The 23,461-nt window shown below is 44.0% G+C and overlaps 1 protein-coding gene across 4 annotated transcripts in view; it reads left to right on the top strand.

Moving 5' to 3' along the window:
* Positions 1–23,461, top strand: part of U2AF1 (U2 small nuclear RNA auxiliary factor 1) — a 1,073,176-nt gene that overhangs the window by 479,113 nt on the left and 570,602 nt on the right. For all 4 annotated transcript variants that reach the window (XM_044072241.1, XM_044072239.1, XM_044072238.1 and 1 more), the window contains exon 4: positions 12,523–12,575. In XM_044072241.1, coding sequence (XP_043928176.1) covers positions 12,523–12,575 — 53 coding nt within the window. The remainder of the gene's footprint in view (positions 1–12,522; positions 12,576–23,461) is intronic.

The following is a 23,461-nucleotide window of genomic DNA, read 5'->3' as shown; positions in this document are numbered from 1 at the left end:
GGCACTGGTGAGCTCAGCCCCGACATCAGCCTCAGAGCCGTCCCTGTCGGTGCGGCCTGGGGTTCCTATCTCTTCGGAGCGGGAGCCTTCTGGCCTCTCTGATGGGGGAGCCTTCGAGGTGATGAGGAGTGTACTAGCCCCAGGGCGTAGTCAACGGTCAGTTCCATCAGCTCCTCCCACTACAGTGCCTGCTGACGTCTCTTCCCACTCTCTTGCTCCCGGTCCCAGAGATCCAACGCCTCAGGTTTCCCCACTGGGAATATCTTCCTCTTCCAAGGCTTCTCCTGACCCGTCAGGTGAGCCTCCGCGTAAGAGGACATGTAAGAGGAAACATCTAGACTCAGAGTCTATTACATCCGATACTGACTTGGATGAGTCGGAGGGATCCCCAAGGTCCCCCTTTGAGGATGTCTCTTTCTCAGACATCCTTGAACCTCCTTAAACAGAGGGGGGAACTGGCCTTCCCTTAATCCTTCCGAGGACGAGTCGGTATACCTGGAGACGTTCGGCTCTCGACCCTCCACCTCCTGGGTGTCTCCGCCTTTCGATCCTCTTATGGACGTGGTGGCTTGGAAGGCGTGGATGGCCCCGGATTCGGTGGAACCCACTCCTCGGAGGCCTTCTAAATTCATCACGGCCCCACCTGATAGGCAATTTTTGACAAAAGGTGTCCCGGTTGATGCCATGGTGGTGGCTGCAGCCACCAAGAAGGAACTAGCTGATCCTTCAGTACCTGTCCATCCTCCTAACAAGGATTCCAGGACTATGGATAGGTACGGCAAGCGGTTATTTTCTTCAGCGACCTTTGCCATGCGGTCGCTGAAGTACTTGTCACTTCACCCGCCTTCAAAGAGATGTTCTTAAAGAGTTGGGAGAAGTTTTACAGGATCCGTCAGCTGCTGGGTCCCAGGATAAGATTAACTCACAGCTAGGAACCCTAAACTCTATTGTTAACTCCTCCATGCGGCTCATTTCATATGCAGCCGATGGAGCGAGTAGGGCCGCAGGCACAGGAGTGGCTTTAAGGTGTCACTCCTGGATGCGGCTTTGTAATTTTGCAGACCCCTTCAAGGCGTCCTTCACAAACTCTCCTTTTGATGGTTCGACCTTGTTTGGACCTCAAGTGAAAGACACCTTGACTAGATGCGAACAAGATGGCAAGACTCTTTCTGCCGTAGGAGTCCGTTTCTCCACCCCTTCAAGACCTTACCCAAAAGGTCAGAAGGGAGGGAAAATGTGGTTCCGCAAATCTCAGAGTCACGCCTGACGCACGAGGTCAGTTTACCCCCAGAGGCAGAGGGGGTAACCACAACAGACGCCGCCCTGGGGGCAGAGGGGGTCCGCAGAATCAGGGTAGCAGGGAGCCTCTCTCTGGCAAACCCTTCCAGCATCCCTGAGAATGTTGTCCGATTGTCCACCTTCGGAGGCAGTCAGGGGAAGATTATCGCTGTACCCAAAAGCCTGGCTTTCCCTTTCTCAAGACAAATGGGTACAGTCGATCATATCCGAAGGTTACAAAATTCCCTTTATCCAAACCCCAATTCAGCAAAAGGGAACCCTTCCAGACGTTCCATCCAGTCTAAGGGAGCTAGCAGTACCAGAAATATCAAAACTGCTAGCAAAAAGAGCCATCCAGCCAGTCCCAGCAGACCAAATAGGATCTGGAATCTACTCAAGGTTCTTTTTAGTACCAAAAAAGACAGGGGACTGGAGACCAATATTAGATCTCAGCAAACTAAACTTGTTTGTAAAGAAAACAAGATTCCGGACGGTCACGCTTCAGTGCATTCTACCCTTTCTGGGCAAGGACAATTGGATGTGCTCGGTGGACCTTCAGGATGTGTACTATCGCATCAAAATTCACAGGCGCTCCAGAAGGTTTCTCCGCTTTCGGCTGGGGTCCAGTCACTTCCAATTCAGAGCCCTGCCATTTGGACTCACTACAGCCCCCAGAGTGTTCACCAAATGTATGGCAGCGGTTACGGCTCACCTGAGACGTCAAGGATTCCAGGTGTTTCCATATCTAGACGACTGGCTCCTCACTGTCACCACCAGGCATCAACTTCTCCAAGCCAGAGATTACACCATTCACATTTGCAGAGGGCTAGGGATCTCTATAAATTTCGAAAAATCTGCCTTGTCGCCTTGTCAATCTATTACCTTTATAGGCGCCAATTTGGGCACCGTACAACTTTCAGCAAAGTTAACAGACCAAAGGATCTTGGATATTCAAAACCACATCCATGTGATTCTCCAGAGTGACAAAATTCAGGCCAGGTTTGCCCTGAAAGTATTGGGTCTTATGGCGGCCGCCATAACACTTCTTCCCCTTGCCCGCTTTTACATGCGTCTCCTACAGTGGATGCTGTTCGCCCAATGGTCCTTTCAACGACTTCCAATGCGTCACAGGATCATGATAACTCCAATTTGCAAAAGGCATCTGACCTGGTGGATATTGTCCCCTCAAGTCCATCAGGGCAGACCCTTTGTTTCTCCCGCCCTGGTCGCCACGGTTACATCGGACGCCTCCCTGATCGGGTGGGGGTGGGGGGGCATTATCAGGGCAGGATGGTCCATGGCCCTTGGCAACCTTTCGAATGCCACCTGCATATAAATGTCCTGGAGATGAGAGCAGTGCTTTTAACGTTGCAAGCTCTCCACGACTCTCTTCCCCTGGGGACTATTGTAGTCCAAACAGACAATATGTCCGTAGTGTGGTATATCAACGAGCAGGGCGGAACCAAGTCCTATCCCCTGTGTCGAGAGGCACTCAGGACTTTGGCAGTGGGCAATCTCTTCTCAGCGGTTTCTGATAGCAACGCATATCCCCGGGAAGTCCAACATCATAGCAGACAGGTTGAGCAGAGCTATTCTCATGCCTCACGAGTGGTCTCTCAAACAATCTGTGACTGAAGAGATTTTTCAATAGTGGGGCCTTCCTTGCTGCGATCTTTTTGCTACGCCTCAAAACAGCAAATGCCCCGACATCTTCTCCCTCTTCCCTCTTCCAGGCCATCCCCCCAGAGACGCTCTAACCCAAGATAGGCCCCGGGGACTTCTCTATGCCTTTCCTCCCTTTCCTCTAATACCACAAGTAATTCAGAAAGCAACCACCTTGAGAGCCAAGATGATTCTCATTGCCCTTTATTGGCCTCGACAGATATGGTTTCCGTTCCTGCATCATTATCTTTTGGTACAACCATGGCATGTGGACCCGGTTCCAGATCTTGTGACCCACCAGTCGGGGCAGCTGCACCAATCCATACCTTCTCTCAACCTCACTGCTTGGTTGCTCCACTTCCGTCCGTAGCCAGGCTTCCTATGATTTCTAATCCCGTCCGGGATATCATAGTAGCTTCCCTTAAATCTTCCACCAGAAGGATTTACACTAGTAAATGGCAACGTTTCTCCTTCTGGGCAAAAGCTAGGAACGTAGATCCCTTTACTGCTCCGATTCATTCGGTCTTGGACTTCCTAGCCGAAATATTTCACTCAGGATCTTCTTCCTCCACAGTAAAAGTTCAGTTGGCAGCTATTTCAAATTTTCATATCGGTTTGTTGGACCACAACATCATGTCACATAAACTTTGCAAGGCATCCCTTAGAGGTATATTTTTACTTAAGCCTCCGATTAGAGACCCCCCACCACAGTGGGATCTAAATTTAATCTTAACATCCTTGATTCTTCCCCCTTTGAACCTGTGGCTACCTGTTCATTGAAATTTCTTTCTTGGAAGACGCTCTTCCTGGTCGCCATTACTTCTGCCAGGAGAGTATCTGAGCTTCATGCCCTCTGCATTCGTCCTCCCTACTTAATCTTCCACAAAGACAGAGTTTCTCTAAGGACTAATCCATCTTTCTTACCCAAAGTGGCATCGCAAACGAACTTAAATCAATCTATTGATCTCCCAGTTTTTTCCCCCCAAATTATTCTAATAGAGCGGAGCAAAAACTACATTATCTCGATGTTCACCGCCAACTCAGATATTATTTGGACAGAACCAAACAATTTAGGAAATCTGATCAACTGTTTTTATCCTATACAGAGAACAGGAAAGGCCTTCAGGTAACCCTATCTAGGTGGCTGTCTTCTGTGATTACATGCATTTATCAACTCTGAGGTAAAGAGTTGACTTCTAGGCCAAAAGCCCATTCAACCAGAGCACTAGCTACATCTACAGCTTTTCAGGCTAGACTTCCAATAGACAATATTTGTGCAGCAGCCGCATGGGCCTCTCCTCATACCTTTGTTTCGCATTACAAATTGGTCTTGGCCACAAGAAACAGAGCAAATTTTGGTTCCACCGTTCTCAAGAGTCTGTTCCATTAAGCCACCCAGGATAAAGGTGCTAGGGACGCAGTCCCATCCAGCAAGAATGAAGACGAGATTGACAACTTAACATTGAGAAGTTATGTACCTACCATAACGTTCCATGTTAGTTGTCTTCTCTCGCCTTCTTTCTTGCGTCCCGCCCACCATCCCCATAGCCTGGTCAGACCGAGAAGATTGTTCCTCTTCCTTGAAGAGTTCTGATCCACTTTTTCCAGCTAATTAGCTTACTAGTGTCACTAGATCAGTTTGGCCTTTTTCGAGGGATTATTTGCCCTTCCTCCTCCTCTCCAGTTGGAGGAATATATTGCATAATTTTTCCTTAGCTACCAAACGAGATCTGGGTAGTTATCGCCTTGCATCATAGGATATAGGGTTGCCTCGAGCTGGTAAAATTAGCTCTTGAGCTTTAGTAAGTGGCCGAGTCGGAGCCGAGGATCGGCTCCGAACCCATCCAGCAAGAAAGAAGGTGAGAGAAGACAACTAACGTGGAACTTTATGGTAGGTACATAACTTCTCATTTTACCTCAGACTATTCAAAGCCTAGAAACATCTGAATCCCTTACTGCCCCAGTTGTTTCTAAAGTTCATTTACTGAAAGTGCTAACCAAGATTAGAAATACTTGCTTCTGACTGTACATGTTTGCTTAATAGTGGTGGTCATCCCCTTGCAGATGCACTCCTTGCACTGTTGAACCTAAGTTTAACTACTGTTTTTTCCCCAGTGGGTGGCACACTGCTGTGGTTATACCCTCTCCATAAGGGTGGCCTTACAACTGACCTGGTTAATTACAGATTAGCCTTGCAAGTCTTAATCTGCAAAGCCATGGAATGTGTTATAACTGACCTTATAAACTGTGATATCAAGATTGTCATTAGAGTTGACCCACAATTGTTTTGCTTTATAAAGATTAGATTGTCTGTCTAATCTGATAAACATTCAGAAGGGTTACAGGATCATAGGAGATTACTAGGCTATCGACCTGGAGGTCATTTTAAGCCTAGCCGTTTCATCCCAATTCAATACCATGAGCATGCTAGTAAGTACTCAGGACTGGGTTTAGTGATGACTGCCCATGTCCAAGAGGGTTGTGGGTGCTATCCCCGGTAAGAATTTACAGTGCCTCTCTTGAACAGAGTGTCATAGAGGTGCTCTGTATCACATGAATTGGTAGCCTGTTCCAAAGATGCGGCAGTCGCTGGGAGATAAATCTCTCCTTCCAACAGGTCCTATTTAAGTCTCGGGCCATATTTAGGTCCCTGGAACAGGTATCCTTAGACCCGATTGATTTACTGATATGCAACAAGTTCGTTAGGTTTGGGTCTTGGATTGCTCTTAAATCAGGTACAAGTCTCCCCTAAGAAGTCTATATGACTCTGAGTATAGTGACAGGAACTTTAGTAGAAGTCTGTGTAAGGCGCATGCTGGAGCCCCTTGATCTTCCTTGTCAGAAACCTTTGAGTTTTCTCCAGTGGCTGCAGGTACATTGTACAGTACATGCCGAACGAGGCGTTACACTCCGTTATGGTTCAGATTAGTGCCAAGTATAGAGGAGTTTTAACCTCTTTTGCTCTTGAGGCGATGCATTTACTATTCAAGTGTGCTGTGTCGAAAGCCATCCTTACTACAGTAGACACATGATGGTTGAAGTAAAGGTTGCAATGAACTTGTGATCCCAGGTCCCTTACCACTTTGAGGGTACTTAGGGTACTGTTGTTGATTTGATAGTGTGAAGGGACATTGTGCTGAAGGGAATAATGATGCATTTCTTTGCATTCAGTTTGAAACAGTGAGTAATGCACCAGTCATTGGTCTGTGTGAGAACCCTCCTGGAGTATACTGACATTTGGGGATTCAGTGATTCCACCTAGTTTGCAGTATGTGCTGCAAACTAGGCTGTAATGGGGGCTGTGTAGTACACAGGGAGTAGTATCTTGTTCTGGCTAAGGCCTTTCAACACCATTTCACAGGCTGTGATGACAGAAAAGTTAAATGCTTTAAAATCGATCCATATATATGCTAAGATGGTCCAAATGCAGCACCTACACAGTGCAAGTTGCAGGTGTCTCATCAAAGTATGAAAGTGACCAGTATCGTCACACTGGGCTTGGTGCTGGAACCTCTCCTGTTTATTTGTTTTTCAGATCTCCTAAGAATCAAAAGAACCAAAGGCTTAGCAGATTTACTTTGAACAAACGATTTATTGAGTTAGCGCTTTCGGAAATGAACTGTGTTTTTCCTTCTTCAGACAAGATACAACCATTTTGCAAAGCTTATAAATAACTAATACATACAGTGCCAATTAACTGATTAGTAAAACTAATTGAATAGTTTTAAAGTGACAGATACAATTCAGTAGATTTTAAACAAGCCAAAGGAATAAACCTTAGGCAAATACACTTAGGTCCCAGAATCCTAACTATCAATTCAACCAACATATAAAAATAATGATGCTGTATGTGAATATTAAAAAACACTTAATAAAATTGTTAGACAAATCCGTTAAAAAATACTTATTAGACCATTAAAAACAAATCTTCCATGGCACTAATACTTTAAACTGAAGGCTCACATATGAAGTCAGTAAAACTATTATCTGTTTAAAGCCAACTTCTTTAGAAAACATTTTATAGAGACCATTTCGTTTAAACCTGGGGGTAAATAAGCAGCAGTAGAAATTTGCCATTTGAGTTCATCAATTTCCAAATTAATTTGCCAGGGCCCCTTTTCTGAGTACACATAATGTGGATCAGGACACACTGGGTGAGAATGGGGATCAAGAGCTGGACAGTTTCAATGAGGAAAATGTGCCCAGACGAAGTGAAAGAATTAGGAACAATGCAAATAATTCTAACATCTTCCCTGCTGCTAACCCTCGAGCTGCTGTTAACAGGAACCTAAATAGAAACACAGACAATTGTGCTCAGTCTAACCAGCCCTCGACGTCCATGCAACAGGGTTTTCACTTACACCAGGGCAATGGGCAGAACAATCCGAGAGTGTCCAACCAACAAGGACGCACACGTAAACGAAGGAACCAGTGCAGGAGGTAGTAGCAGAGGGGTTTTTGGAACCCCAAGTGCTGGCTAACTCCGCTGGCGACTTTTTTATTTACAATTATTCTGACTTGACTTTTCCACAAGACATTATTGACTTTTTTGCCTTGGGTTTATCCTTCGTCCCAGATTCAGGGATGAACCTAGTGGATTCCATTGTGGATTTTAAACTTTTTGTACGCAAAATTAACCTCAATGTTGTTTTGGGTCCGTCCCCCTCCCTTGCCAAGTTTTTGCGTGTTTCAAGCACCTTTAACCCACCTCTGCACCCTAATATTTTGGCTTTTGAGAAAATGTGTGAGTTGGATTTTAGGGCTTGTGCTGATTCAGGTTTAAGAACTATGAAACACTGTTATAACATTACTCAAAATGAGCACGATTTTATTAAACTGTTGATTGATTGCAAAATCAGGATTATGAAACCGGATAAGGGAGGGGGCCTAGTTTGTATGAATCACACTACATATATGTAATGTATGACTGAATATCTTAAAAATTCGCCTTACCAACAAGTTTGTCTTAATGAGGTTAATGTGGCTTACGCTAAGTTTAGGGCTGCTTTAGACAAGCTTTTTATTGAAAAGGCTATTGACTTAGAGTTGTTTGATTTTCTGACTATGCCAGCCCCCAGAATGGCATCCCTATTTGGCATTCCTAAAATCCACAAGCGGATTATTGACCCCCCTTTTAGACCCATTGTTGATGGACGTGGGTCCATTTCTTATGGTTGTGCCAAGTATGTGGATAGCATCCTAATTCCCTAGTTGAGAGCGAGCTCCAAATATGTAAGGACTCTTGGAGTTTTTTAACCCATCTTGCGACCATCCCTTTCAAGGAAGATTACAAAATGTTGACAGTAGATGTAAAGGAAGTCTATACAGTGATTCCCCAAGATTTGGGGATTGAGTGGATTAGGGATTTCATGTCTGCAAGGAAATGTGACAATAATACCATTTATGTCGTTACCTCCTTGTTAGATTTAGTGTTGAGTAACAACTTTATGTGGCTTGAGGGTGAGATCTTCTTGCAAAAATCAGGGGTGGCGATGGGATCCCCCTGTGGTGGCAGTTTTGCCAACTGCATAATGGCTCATTGGGAGACCACCTTCCTCTTTAAAACAGCTGTGTTTAAAGAAAACATAGCATGGTACACAAGGTACCAAGATGATATGTTCATTTTGTGGAAAGGGCCGACTGAAGGTGTTCAAGAATTTATTGAATTGATTTCAGCTTCAACTAATTTTTTGGAGTTTACATTCAACTTACAAAATAAACGTATTAATTTTCTTGACATTAGTCTGCATAAGGATGTGGGTGGAAAAAGATTTAAAAGTACCATCTATAGGAAGCCCACGTATTCCAACTGTTTCCTTCATTTCTCTAGCTGCCACCCCTACCACCAAAAGAGAGCAGTGGTTAAGGGGCAGTTAGTCAGGGCAGCCCGAATGATCTCCGATGAGGGAGATTTCACGGATGAATGTTCTAAACTTGAATGTATGTTTCTCAAGAGAGGATACCCCCTGAGCCTGGTTTCTGGTATCTCCACCGAGGTCATTACTAAAAGGCAGATTGGCTATTTTACACCCCTTTTAGGTACAACTCAAGCTTTGGCTGAGGATTCCTCCCCCATTCATCAGAGGGATATTTCTTTATGTAACACCAAAGACTGCCACCACATAAGTTTTGTTGTTGCATACAACCTTAACCACTCTTTTATTAGACAAACTCTTTATAAGAACTGGGCCCTCATTATGGAGGACCCCTCTCTATTTAAACTTTTTGGCAATAAACCTAAGATTACCTTTAGAAGGGGGCAGAACTTGAAACAGTTGCTGCAATATTCCATTAATTCACACCCCAATACTAGTAAAGGTATGGTTAAATGCGGGAGGTGTCAACAGTGTAGGTACCTTAACACGAATCAACATTTTGCAATAAGGGAGAGGGTATATAAACCTAATGGTAGATTTTCGTGCGAATCTAAGGGAGTGGTCTATTGTGCCAAGTGCCAGGCCTGTAAAGCTTTCTGTATCGGGAAGACCGAAAGAAAGCTCAGGACACGCATTTATGAGCACATTTATGCTGTTAATAAAAGGGACACAAACAATGCTTTGGCTAGGCACATCGCAGATTTTCCTGACCACGCTTTTAAGTTCTCCGTGTTAAAACAAATTAATACAGACATTAGAGGAGGGCCTTGGCAGATTAATTTGGAAATTGATGAACTCAAATGGCAAATTTCTACTGCTGCTTATTTACCCCCAGGTTTAAACGAAATGGTCTCTATAAAATGTTTTCTAAAGAAGTTGGCTTTAAACAGATAATAGTTTTACTGACTTCATATGTGAGCCTTCAGTTTAAAGTATTAGTGCCATGGAAGATTTGTTTTTAATGGTCTAATAAGTATTTTTTAACGGATTTGTCTAACAACAATTTTATTAAGTGTTTTTTAATATTCACATACAGCATCATTATTTTTATATGTTGGTTGAATTGATAGTTAGGATTCTGGGACCTAAGTGTATTTGCCTAAGGTTTATTCCTTTGGCTTGTTTAAAATCTACTGAATTGTATCTGTCACTTTAAAACTATTCAATTAGTTTTACTAATCAGTTAATTGGCATTGTATGTGTTAGTTATTTATAAGCTTTGCAAAATGGTTGTATCTTGTCTGAAGAAGGAAAAAAGTTCATTTCCGAAAGCGCTAACTCAATAAATCGTTTGTTCAAAGTAAATCTGCTAAGCCTTTGGTTCTTTTGATTCTTAGTTTGTCTGTTTGCCCTTTTGTGATTTTCAGATCTCCTAGCAGAGAGTAAGACCTCTGGCTAACAAAGTTTGCAGATTATTACAGATGAAGTTAAGTCACCATGCAACAACCAAATTCTTCAGAGTGAACTCCTGGTAAACTCTTGGTGTATTAAAAATGGATCAGACTTAAAAGTGTAGTGTCATCACGTTTGGTAGGTAACCCCTCCCCTCATTATCCTATGTAACAGTACAACACAAAAACCTAGTTGGGGACCTAGGAACTGGGGTTGACAGCTCTCTTGTTTTGACGATCATGTGATAGTTGTCAGGAAATCCTTTTATTAGCTCAGCTAATTGCCAAAGGAATGTCATCAAGATATAAAGAAGGTAATCATTCCCCTTTACTCAGTATTGATCAGGCCAGTTATTGAGTGCAGTACCCCCTTTGGGATGTGTCTCACTAAACCTATCAAGCAATTAGGACAGCCCCAAAAGTTCTTAACCAAAAAGATAAGCCTAAAGTCCATCCATGAGCTCCCACGAGAAGCTGGAAGCTTTATGCCTTTATTCAGTGTCTTACAGACTTTAGGGGAGATCTTTGTCTCGCTTAACATGCCGTTAGAGACTTAATTGTTCTGGACTTTATGAATCGCCTCAAGTCCAGTGTCTCCACCAGTACTAGAACCAGGGACCTAAATATTAATCGGCAGGTAAATAAAACTTGGTGGAGGGAAAGATTTAAAACCAAGCACCTCACCAAACCTCTGGAATAAATGTCCTCTGTATGTTAAACAGTGTGACTTATCATCCTCCTTTAAGAATTACTTGGAATGGGTATTCACAAATTTACTTCAGGATTGATTGGTATTGCCCTCCTGGAGAAAAGGTGATGCAGTCTAAGGGGAGGGTACTGGCTAGTTATGAATGGCTAAGACTCTGTGGCTTTGAAATACCTATGAATCTACCATAGCTGCTTGAATGCTTGTTCACATTGCTTTTCCTTGGAATGCAAGTCCAGGAGTTGACTCTTGGTGTTTTGATGCTTCAAGTATGACTGCTGTTTCCCCCTTGCTTTTGAGCTTTCCTCTGGCCCTAGCCTCATAAGGATGTTTGTTTTAATACTGGTTGATTTTTCACAGAGGTTACCCACTACAGAGTGATTCTGTATCCAGTATTTAAAATACAGCAGAAAATACACTTTCAAAAGTAATTCGTCCTAAGGTTGTTAAAGCTGACAGTCTTGCGGACTCCTGTGGTAAAGCAGCCTTCATGCTTGCTTGGATGATGGCTCTGAGTTATTAGCCACATGGTCAATGATGGGTAAGAAGTAACTGGATAAAGGCTGAAGAATATGGGAAAGATTCTGTCTTGCTGTATGCAAGCAGATGTCATTTGTTGAACACTTAAAAAGTGTGCTGGTGCTAGTCTTTACCATTTTGTTTCTGTTCAAAAGTGCCATTTTTTTTACTAGTGTACTTGTATAACTGCGGTGGTGGTGCTGTTGTAGCGTTGTCGCCTCACAGTAAGACGTCCTGTTCGATTCTCAGAGCGTCTTCTGTGTGGAGACATGCGTGAATGGGCGTACCTTCGTTGAAGGTTGTGGGTCAGGGCTGGCAACTCGGCACGTAAAAAATCTACTGCCAATCATTAGTGGACCGGAGTTCCGCTGTGGCGACCCCTAACCGGGAAAAGCCGAATGACACAACAACTAGTTTACTTGTATATTAACTGGGGTAGTCTGAGTTACGGAAAGTCCCTTTTCATTGGCATCCCAGGGAGAAAAACTCCACAATAAAGAACAGAAATAGAGATATAAAATTACAAATAGTAATAAGTTAGTGCATGGACATGCTGTAAACAAAATTAAAAAAAAAAATGGTAATGCAGTTATAATATAGAATTACAATAAATTTAAAACAATAGGACAAAAGAAGTATCAAGTGCCATTTTTGGGTTTTGAGTCACTGCAGTGACCTGTGCGGTAGTTCGTGTGCATCTGTTTTGTACTTGTTTGTGTGAGAAGGCATATGCATTAAGCAACTCAGTGCAAATGTGCTGTTTTGATCTTGTGTTTTTTTGAGATATGCCTTCTATTACTTGATGTATTCAGTGCACAGTTGTGATTCTAGTGGGCCATGATCAACTAGCTAGCATACATGTGTTCTGGTTACCTTTTCACCATTCTGGCTGATTTATTGGACAGTCAGGTCCACAGTTGTAGCACATTTGCCTTTTTAAATAATGCTGGAAATTTGAATATGGGGTTAAAACCTGAAGACCACACTGCACTTGTATAGTTCCTACTTTGTAGAAGTTTTTCAATTTTGCTTATTTTGCTGAGTATAATTTTGTTTAGCATAAAGTAAAGTTGCTTTCTTTATTTTTTAGCAGGTGCAGTAAGTGATGTTGAAATGCAGGAACACTATGATGAATTTTTTGAGGTAAGCATTATCTGCAATAGAAAATAAAGATAGCTGCTGGCCTTTTTTCACTTCAAGTACTGCAAAAATGGTGATAGTTAAATCATTTGCTGTAAGTGCTGCTTACTTAAGCTTTAAAATAATGGATGTTCTTCGTCTCACATTGCTGCAGTCATAACCTGTGGGTAGTCCACTGTCCTCGATCGGCCCGAATACCAAAGAGCTAGGCTGGCGTCGGTCATTGTCGCTTAGAGCTGACGTCAGTACGTCGTAGTACATAAGCGCAAGACCGACGCCATATCCTCAATCTTTCTTGCCGCGTGGTCTGAAGCAGAAGCAGCGTTTGCAAGTGCCGTTCGGCGTTCTGAAATTTTCATTTATCGAGTTTCAGACCGAAGACCAAGTTGGGCTAAGTACCCCGTTGGGGAAATCTTTGTTTTTCTTGCCCCAGTTATCCGGATGTCAGAAAAAGTTAATAATTGCATTTCTTGTGGGAAACAGATACCTCATAAGGATTTTCATTCTTTGTGTATTCCTTGCTTAGGGCCTGAGCACGACGTGGTCGGGTGTCGCTTTTGTGCTAGATTTAACAAGCGCACCATTAAACGGAGATTAGACTGTGCCAGGCTTGTTTTTGGGAAAAGGTGTAATTATAACATGCCGTCGGATCCTCCGACGCCCGCTACCGCTAAAAAGCGTAAAGATAAAACTTTGAAGTTTAAACCGGATGAGTCGTCCGTTACGGATGCCGGTTCTACAGAGCCTCCGGTTGAACCTGTGGATCCGGCCGGGGATTCGGCTGAATTCCATGGGGAACCTTTACTTTTACAGGAGTTAACCTCTCAGGAGTTAGGCCCGGCTGAAGGGGCTTCTCAGGTGTCTGTAGTTCCATCTTTACAGAAGGTTATTAGGCCTTCTGCTTCAGTGGCTAAAGGCCATGCTAAGGCCAAACCTGGTCATGTTGACCCTGGGCATAGTTCTAGCTCTCCAGCCCCTGTTCCTAAGAAGCATATGTTAAAAATGGCTGAGGACTTGATTACTTTGATCAGGGGTTCTATGCCCCCCCCCCAGAGAAGAGGCCTAGGGTGGAGGCAGATTTAGAGGGGATGGATCATTCCTCAGACTACTCTGATTCCTCAGCTGAAGAAATTCAGGAATTCCCTTCTTATTTGGATTCGGATGCAGAGGACTCCTGTCCTTCTGCTTCTCCTCCAGAGGATTTTTCTTTTTCTGAGACTTTACATTCCATGAGGGAGCATTTCAAGTGGGAAGGTCAGGATTTTTCGGATTCTCGGAAACGGCTCAGGGAATTTTTGTTTCTACCTCAGCATAGGCCCTTGGCTATTCCCCCAGTCTTAGTTGTTCAGGATGTTTTTTCTGAATCTTCCCTTAATCCTGATTCTTTACCTCCTGCCCCTGTTAAGCCAGATAGATATTATAGAGTTCCTGAAGCACATAAGTATTTGTACAAGAGCCCTAGAGCTGATCCGGAAACCATTACTCAAGGTCCAAAGAGTATTAGGGCTTCTCTGGCTAAGAATCCAGTTCCTTTGGATAAAGATTCTAGAGCTTTAGATAGATGGGGTAAAAAAGTATACACCTCCTCTACGTTAGCTATGAGGGCTTTGAATTGCCAATTTCATATGCTGAAGTATCAGAATTTTTTGTTAGGTCAATTGAAATCTAAGGTGGATGCTTTATCTGAGGGTATAGAGTGCAAGGAGCTCCAGGAGTTGGTTCATGCATCAGATCAAGTGGGCAAGCATTCTTTGCAGTGTGGTTTCGATGCTCTTCAGGCTGCATCCAGGGTGGCTGCTACAGGTTCAGTTATTCGTAGACATGCCTGGCTTAAGGATCAAAATTTGTCAGAGCATGTTAAGGCTCTGATTTTGGATGCTCCTCTTCAATCTGAAGTACTTTTTGGTCCCTCTGTGGAATCGGTTTTGAAAAAGATGGAAGATAAGGCTAAGTCTATGCAGACGGTCAAAGATTTTCTGCAGGTGCAGCCCCCTAAGTTTAGTAGGAATTGGCCTGCTAGAGGATGGTCTTTTCCTTCTTCGGATACTCAGTCTAAGGGCAGGTCTAGGCGTGGTAGAGGCAGAGCTCACGCTCCTGGTTCTTTCAGACCTAGGACTTGGAGTTCTCCTGCACAGTCTTCTGGTGAGGGCAGGGGTCAGCCTTTTCGTAAACAGACCCAATGACCTGTATCTTCTGCTGCCAGACCCTTCTCTACTGGCAGCTCCTCTAGGAGGAAAGTTGGGACTTTTCCAACAAAATTGGCATTTGGTCACCCAGGACAAATGGGTGTTGGATATAATAAATCACGGGTACAAGTTTTATTTTCACACTCTTCCTCCTTTCAAAGGCATGCCGGATGTGCCTCCTCAGCAAAGGATGGAGGCTCAGGAGCAAATCTCTTTACTTTTACAAATGGGGGCAATTCAGGCGGTCCCTCCATCAGAAGTAGGCCTAGGTTTTTATTCCCGTCTATTCCTAGTGCCAAAGAAAGGAAACACTCGGAGGCCAATTCTGGATTTGTCCATTCTCAATACCTACCTAGACATTCCAAAGTTCAAGATGTTAACATTACAACAACTTCTGCCTCTGCTGGGCAAGGATCTCAGAGGCCTATCTTCACATCCCTATCAGGCCCAGCTGCAGGAGATTCCTGAGATTTCAGGCTGGTACTTCTCACCATCAGTTCTCTGCATTGCCCTTTGGTTTATCTACTGCGCCCAGGGTATTCACAAAAGTTCTGGCTCCTGTGATTGCTTTTTTCAGACAGAGAGGAATACAAATTTATCCTTATCTGGACGATTGCCTGATTCTTGCTCAAAACAAAGACAAGTTACTGCAACATCTCCAGTATGTAATGGCAGTTTTAAGGTGCCTAGGGTATTCTGTGAACGAAATAAAGTCCAGTCTAGTACCCTCTCAGGACATGTGCTTTCTGGGTGCGAGACTGAATACAGCTTCTCAGATGGCATTTCTGACCCCGGACAAACAAAGAACTCTTCATCTATACTTCCAGCAGTTATCAGTAATGTCCAGGCCGACTGCAAGGACAGTCCTTCAAGCCTTGGGGTTCATGGCATCTTGCATTCTAGTTCTTCCCAATGCCAAACTGCATATGAGGAAGCTACAGTGGTATCTCAAAAGTGTGTGGACTCGACACTGCCACGGTTTGGACACTGTCATTCGGATTATACCTTGCATCCAGAAGGAATTCTTGTGGTGGGCTCAGGAATGTCAACTAAACAAGGGACTCTCTGTGACCCGACCAGAGGCGAGTCGGATCCTAACGACGGATGCCTCGGACTTGGCTTGGGGAGCACACTTCAATGGGAAATGGATACAAGACGTGTGGCCTCCCAAACTACTACATTTGCATATCAACATGAAGGAGATGTTAGCAGTCCAATTTGCTTTGATGGCCTTCAAGGACCTACTTCAGCCAGGACAGGTGTTGATTCAAACAGACAACACAACAGTCATGTGGTACATCAACAAGCAGGAGGGAACTCATTCCTACCCTCTTTGCAGGCAAGCAATGATTTTGTGGGAGACTGCTCTGAGTTTGCAAATCAATCTTCAAGCACGGTTTCTGCCAGGAGCACAGAACTCCCTAGCAGATGTATTGAGCAGGCAAATTGTGGATCCCCACGAGTGGAAACTGGATCCTCAGGTTTTCAAACAATTGACTGTGGCTTGGGGAACTCCAGAGATAGATCTGTTCGCTTCTCCACTGAATTTTCAACTATCAAAATTTTGCACAAAGATGTTCCACCCAGATGCTTGGAAAGTGGATGCTCTATCTTTCAGTTGGAACAACCTTCACGTTTATGCTTTTCCTCCTCTGCCTCTTCTCCCCAAGGTACTCTTGAAAGTCAGGCGGGACAAGCCTTGCATGATTCTAATAGCACCGGATTGGCCACGTCAACATTGGTATCCTCTGCTGAGGAGTTTAATCCAGGAGCCTCCTTGGCTTCTGCCACAGGTTCCTCATTTGTTGTCCCAGTCAAACAATCATTTTCTCAATGTTCAGGTGCAGTCCCTGCATCTGACAGCCTGGCGTATTCTGTGATAGAGCTGGTGGGGTCTCAGCTTCCTCAACAGATTTTAGATGTCATTTTGGAAGCCAGGCGGCCTAGTACTAGAAAAGTTTATGCTGATAAATGGAAGAGATTTTTTCTTTGGAGCACAGCAAAGGGCTTTGATGTTTCAGTGCCTAATTTGAGTTTTGCACTACAGTATCTTACTGAATTACTGGACAAGGGTTTGTCATTCTCTTCTGTGAAGGTTCATGCTGCAGCCATTTCTGCTCACTATGATTGTGACCCTCCTTTATTTTCTCATCCTTTGTTCAAACAATTTCTTAGAGGGGCAAAGAATATAAGACTCCCACGTAGAGCTCCTACTCCTTCCTGGGATCTCAATTTTGTTTTGGAGAAACTTACTTTACCTCCTTTTGAACCTGCAGCTACGTCTGAATTGAAGTTTTTGTCTTGGAAGACTGCTTTTTTGTTGGCCATTACTTCTGCTAGGAGGGTATCTGAATTGCAGGCACTCATGGCAGTTGAACCCTTTCTGATATTTCATAAGGATAGAGTTTCTTTTGAACTAACCCTACTTTTATGCCTAAAGTGATTTCTAATGTGGCCTTGAACCAGTCTATTCATTTGCCTACTTTTTATGCTGATCCCCAAAATAAGGGGGAAAAACTCTTGCATTCTTTGGATATCCACAGGCAGTTACGTTACTATTTGAGCAGAACTAAGGAGTTCAGACAGACTCAACAGTTATTTGTTTCTTTTGCTTTGTGTTCACAAGGGAAAGCTGTTTCGAAGCAGACTATTTCAAAGTGGATTGGTCAATGTATTGCTTTTTGTTATTCTCATCATGGGAAGAATGTTCCTGCTGGGATCAGACCTCATTCTACTAGGGCTACGGCCACATCTGCTTTTTTGAGGGGTGTAGCTACTAAGGATATTTTAGAGGCAGCTACTTGGAGTTCAGTGCACACTTTTACTAAGCATTACCATCTCCCTCTTCATTCCAAGTCCAGGGCTGGGTTTGCCTCTGCAGTTTTACAGGGCATGTTAGCAGCTCCTAATGCTATTTAGTTTGCCAGCCTCCCTTTTCCTTTGTTTTGGGATTCTACCCACAGGTTATGACTGCAGCAATGTGAGACGAAGAACATAGTACAGTTTTGTACCTACCATAAATGTAGATGTTCGAGGATCTACATTGCTGCAGTCCTATTTTCCCTCCCTCCTTCCCCTCTATAGTTGGTGGTGGCTGTGTTTTCTATTTTAAGATGGTCTTTATTTTCACACTGGTAGTTGTTGGGCGTGTACTTTTTTGGCTCTGGCCTTCTTTCATTCTTAGGCCTTCTGACATCTGGGGCAAGAAAGACTGAGGATATGGCGTCGGTCTTGCGCTTATGTACTACGACGTACTGACGTCAGCTCTAAGCGACAATGACCGACGCCAGCCTAGCTCTTTGGTATTCGGGCCGATCGAGGACAGCGGACTACCCACAGGTTATGACTGCAGCAATGTAGATCCTTGAACATCTACATTTATGGTAGGTACAAAACTGTACTTTTCTCAAACCTTTTTCTGTTTGAGAACCCCCCCCCCCTTCCCCTTTTACTTGGCAGAAAGCTGGACTTCCGCTTATAAACATGCATCCAGAGCAGAGGATATAGAAAATCCCTTTGCGTTCATTACATATTGATAATCACACTTGTATGCCTCAGTACCCCAGCATGAGGTAATTTACAGGGGGAAAAACACTGGTGGTTTTCATTGAATTAGTTCTATTAAGTAACCTGGTTTGGATCTTCACTGTTAAAGTAGAGTGAACTTTATAGATGTTCTTCGTGTTTCACTGTTGCATTCATTACATTTGGGTAATCTGCTGGCAGGTTGCCCTCAGTCGGCCTGATTAACAAAGTCTTGGGTCCTGCGTCGGTTGCTGTCCCTTCCATGACATCAGGTCGTCAGGGGTATAAAACATGCATCTGATGTCACTGCATCAGTCTTTCTTGCTGTGCGGTGCCCAAAGCAGAAGCAGTTCGCAAGTGCCGGTCGGCCGACTCCTGAAATTTTCATTTTCGAGTTTCAGAACCGAAGTCTTCAACTTCAAGCTAAGTACCCCGTCGGGGAAACGTTTTCTTCCTCCTTACCGATGTCCGTAAAAGTTAATAATTGCATTACTTGTGGAAAGCAAATACCTCACAAAAATTTTCATTCATACTGTATTCCTTGTCCAGGCCCTGACCACAACATACCTTGCTGTCGGTTTTGTGCTTTATTTAATCAGCATACTATCCATCGTCTGTACATTTTTGCCTCTAAATATTTCGGTTCACGGTTTAATTATCCAGAAATGTCGTCGGTTAGCCATCCGACTACTGGGATTCCGAAAAAATGCAAAGATAGACTGAGACAGGCCGCCGAGGTCCAAAACTGCCGACAATGCTTCTCCTAAGCCAGTCTCCAGTTCGCCAGTACTCAGACACTTTCGCAGCCCCTGATACCCGCTACTTCTGATTCGCAGGCCTCTACTGAGACCCATTTGGAGTCTGGTATGTCGCGAGAGACTTCACCTATGGAACCCGCGGATGTCTCTATCTTGGATGGGTGCGGAGCCGCTGTGCAGGCACCGGCTTCTGAGGGTGTATTTAGACCTGCAGACTTGCATATTAAAAATACTCCACCTTTATTACGAAGACGTAAATCTCGATCTATGTCTAAAAAACCAACGCCCAGGCCACATGTGCAGGCCTCTATGCCTAAAAAACAAATGATCAAAATGGCTGAAGATCTAATTACTCTAGTCAAGGGTAGTCAAACCCCCCCCCCCCCTGCCTCTAAGAGGCCTAGGGCTGAGCTTGATTAGGAATCTTCTGATCAAGTTTGTTTCTTCTGACTCTTCTAATGACCTGGATTTATCCATACCTACTTGTGAGGATTCTGATGCAGAGGATTCCATTCCCTCTGCTTACCCTCCTAAGGATTTTTCTTTTGGGGAAACTTTACATATCTTAAGGGAGCATTTCCACTGGGAAAGTCAGGAATTTTCTGATTCAAAAAAGAGGCTTAGGGATTTCCTTCTTCCTCAGCATAGGCCCTTGGCTATACTTCCTGTACTAGACATTGTTGTTTGTGTTTTCGGAATCCAGTATGGCCCCTGATTCCCTGCCTCCGGCTCCTAGTAAACCTGACAGATACTGCAGAGTTCCTGAGTCCCACATGTTCCTTTTCAAAAATCCTGTTGCAGATCCAGAAACCATTTCTCAGGGGCCCAAAGGCATTAAGGCATCTACTGCTAAAAATCCTACCCCTTCTGATAGAGACTCCAGGGCGCTGGATAGATGGAGTAAGAAGGTTTATATTTCTGCAACCTTGGCAATCAGGGCTTTAAACTGCCAATGTCATGTGTTAAAATATCAACAGCGTATTATTGGACTGCTTAAACAGAAAATGATGTTGATTCCTGACTCTGTGGAAAATAAAGATTTACAGGATTTATTGCATTCTGCTGAACAAGTTGGAAAACATACTTTGCAATGTGGTTTTGATTCTTTAGAGGCCTCCTGCAGGGCTACTGTTACTGGGTCTGTGCTTAGAAGGCATGCTTGGCTTAAGGAGCAATCTTTGCCTGATCATGTTAAAGCAAAATTGTTGGATGCTCCTTTAAATCAGGACAGTCTGTTTGGCAATAAGGCTGAAGAAGTTCTAAAAAGATGGAAGATAAAGCTAAATCTATGCAAACTGTTAAAGATTTCTTACAAGTGCAACCTCCAAGCTTTAGTAGGCACTGGCCTGCTAAGAATTGTTTTTTTTCCATCTCCTTCCAGATCCTCTCAAGCCAAACCCAGACGCACCAAAAGCACCAGGTTTCAGTCCCAGGGGACTCTCAGAACTAAGCAATGGGAGGCCTCCACATGTTCCTCGTGTTTCACTGTTGCAGTCATTACATTTGGGTAATCCTGCTGGCAGGTTGCCCTCAGTTGGCCTGAATTCAGAAGTCCTGGGTCCTGCGTCGGCTGCTGTCGCCCCTTCCCCGACACCAGGTCGTCAGGGGTATAAAAGATGTGTCCGATGCCATTTTCTTCAGTCTTTATTGCCGCGCGGTGCTCGAAGCAGAAGCAGTTCGCAAATGCCGGTCAGCAGACTCCTGAGATTTTTGTGTTAGAGTTTCAGATCCAAAGTCTTCTATAAAGCTAAGTACCCTGTTGGGGAAACTTTTTTTCTTGCTCTAGACCGATGTATTTCTTGTGGGAAGCAAATACCTCTAAGGACTTTCATTCTTACTGTATTCCTTGCCTAGGCCCTGACCATAACATTTCAGGTTGTTGGTTTTGTGCCCAATTTAACCAACGCACTATTAAGCATCGGTATGATTTTGCATTAAACTATTTTGGACGCAGGTTTAATTATCCAGAAATGTTGTCGGAGAGCCATCCGATTACCGGAGTTCACAAAAAATACAAAGAAAAAGACCACCGATGCCCAAAACCAACGACGAAGCTTCTCCTAAGCCAGTTGCCGGTTCTCAGTGAGGTGCTTTCGCAGCCCCTGACACCTGCTATTTTAGAGTCGCAGGCCGCTACCGACTCCCACGTAGAGTCGGCTATGCCACTGGAAACTCAAGGTATTGGAGCCTCGGACGCTATTCCTTCAGGTGGGTCCGGAGCCGCTGAGCAGGCACCAGCTTCTGAAGGTGTATTCAGACCTAAACATCTATACATTAAACCGACTTCAAAGGCAAAGATTAAAGCACCTTCAAAGACAAAGAAGCAAACCCAAGAGCCACATGGACAGGCCTCCCTAGGCAAGAGACTGACTTCCATTTCTTCTGATCAGGAATATTCTCTTCCCCCCTATGAGGATTCTGATGCTGAAGAAATCTATACCTTCTGCTTCTCCGCCTGAGGACTATTCTTTTGGGGTGACCTTGCATACCATGAGGGAGCATTTCCACTGGGAGAGCCAAGATTTTTCAGAATCTAAAAAGAGGCTCATGGATTTCCTTTTACTACCTCAACACAAGCCACTGGCCATCCCACCTGTGTTAGACATTGTAGATGTGTTTTCGGAGTCTAGTCTTACACCTGACTCCTTCCCTCCAGCTCCTGTTAAGCCAGACAGATTTTACAGGGATCCTGACTCTCATAAATTCCTTTTTAAAAATCCTGCTGCAGACCCAGAAACTTTCTCAGGATCCCAAGGAGTTAAGGCTTCCGCTGCAAAAAACCCTACCCCTTCTGACAGAGATTCTAGGGCACTGGATAGATGGGGACAAAAGGTTTACACATCTGCTACCTTGGCTATAAGGGCCTTAAACTGTCAGTTTCATATGCTCAAATATCAACAACATGTCATGGCATTGCTTAAACAGAAAATGTTGTTAAACACTGAATGTGCAGAAAACAAGGAAATGCAGGATTTGTTGCATGCAGCTGAACAAGTTGGAAAGCATACTTTGCAATGTGGTTTTGATTCTTTAGAGACCTCCTGCAGGGTTGCAGTGACAGGTTCTGTTAAGAGGCATGCTTGGTTAAAGGAACAAAATTTGCCTGATCATGTTAAAGTTAAATTATTAGATGCACCTGTACAGCATGATACTTTGTTTGATGTTAAGGCAGAAGAGGTGTTAAAGAAAATGGAGGACAAAGCTAAATCTATGCAAACGGTCAAAGATTTTTTACAAGTATAGCCACCTAGGTTTAGTAGACACTGGCCAACAAAGAATTGGTCCTTTCCTGTGTCAGACCTCAAAGGGGCAGAACCAGATGCCCTAGAGGCAGATCCCAGGCGCAAGGTTCATTCCGCTCAAAACAGTGCGGTGCTTCTACTTACAAAGTTGGAAAAGACAAATCACAACTATTCAGGAAACAGTCCCAATGACTTCCCTTTGGCTGCACCAAGCACTTATCTCCTGGCAGCACCCTAGGGGGAAAATTAGCACTTTTTCCTCAAAATTGGCACATTATAACTCAGGACAAGTGGGTCTTAAATATCATGTCACAAGGCTGCAAGTTCCATTTCCATACCCTGACAAAGGTAAACGGATGGCCAGATCTGCCAAAAAATCAATGGGCAGAGGCACAAAAACAAATCTCATCCCTCATGGACATGGGGGCCATTCAACTAGTACCAGAGCAAGAGCAGGGACGAGGATTTTACTCAAGACTGTTCTTGGTACCCAGAAAGGACAAGGCCTGGAGGCCAATACTGGACCTATCTAGTTTGAACACATTCCTGGACATACCAAAATTCAAGATGTTGACTTTGCAGCAGCTTCTGCCCATGCTGGTCAACAACGCTTGGCTTGTGACTTTAGACCTAAAAGAGGCATACCTGCATGTCCCAATCAGACAAATATGCAGAAGATATCTCGGATTCAAGGCTGGCTCAATGCATTACAAATTCTCTGCACTGCCCTTTGGCTTATCTACTGCGCCCAGGGTCTTTACAAAGTGCCTGGCACCAGTAATTGCATTCTGCAGACAGAGGAATACAGATATATCCTTACTTGGACGACTGTTTAATTCAAGCAGAGAACAAGGACATTCTTATACAGCATCTGACGTTTGTGAAAAGACTTCTAACATGCTTAAGGGTACACAGTCAACGAAAAGAAATCAAAACTAGTACCCTCTCAAGAGATAATATTCCTGGGTGCAAGTTTAAACACAACTGCTCAGATGGCTTATCTCACGCCAGACGCACAAAGGCAACTGACTACCTATTTCAAAATGTTGGCAACAAAGGCCCAGTTATCTGCAAGAAAAATTCTGCAGGCTTAAGGCTTCATGGCATCCTGCATCCTACTAATTCCATACGCAAGACTGCATATGAGGAAACTTCAGTGGTAACTAAAAAGTGTTTGG

This window comes from Protopterus annectens, chromosome 5.part0 (assembly GCF_019279795.1).
Source record: "Protopterus annectens isolate FY-2018-M chromosome 5.part0, PAN1.0, whole genome shotgun sequence".
In the NCBI taxonomy this organism is placed as follows: Eukaryota; Metazoa; Chordata; order Ceratodontiformes; family Protopteridae; genus Protopterus; species Protopterus annectens.
Note: the sequence above shows the minus strand (reverse complement) of the source record. Positions and strands in the feature narration are given on the sequence as shown.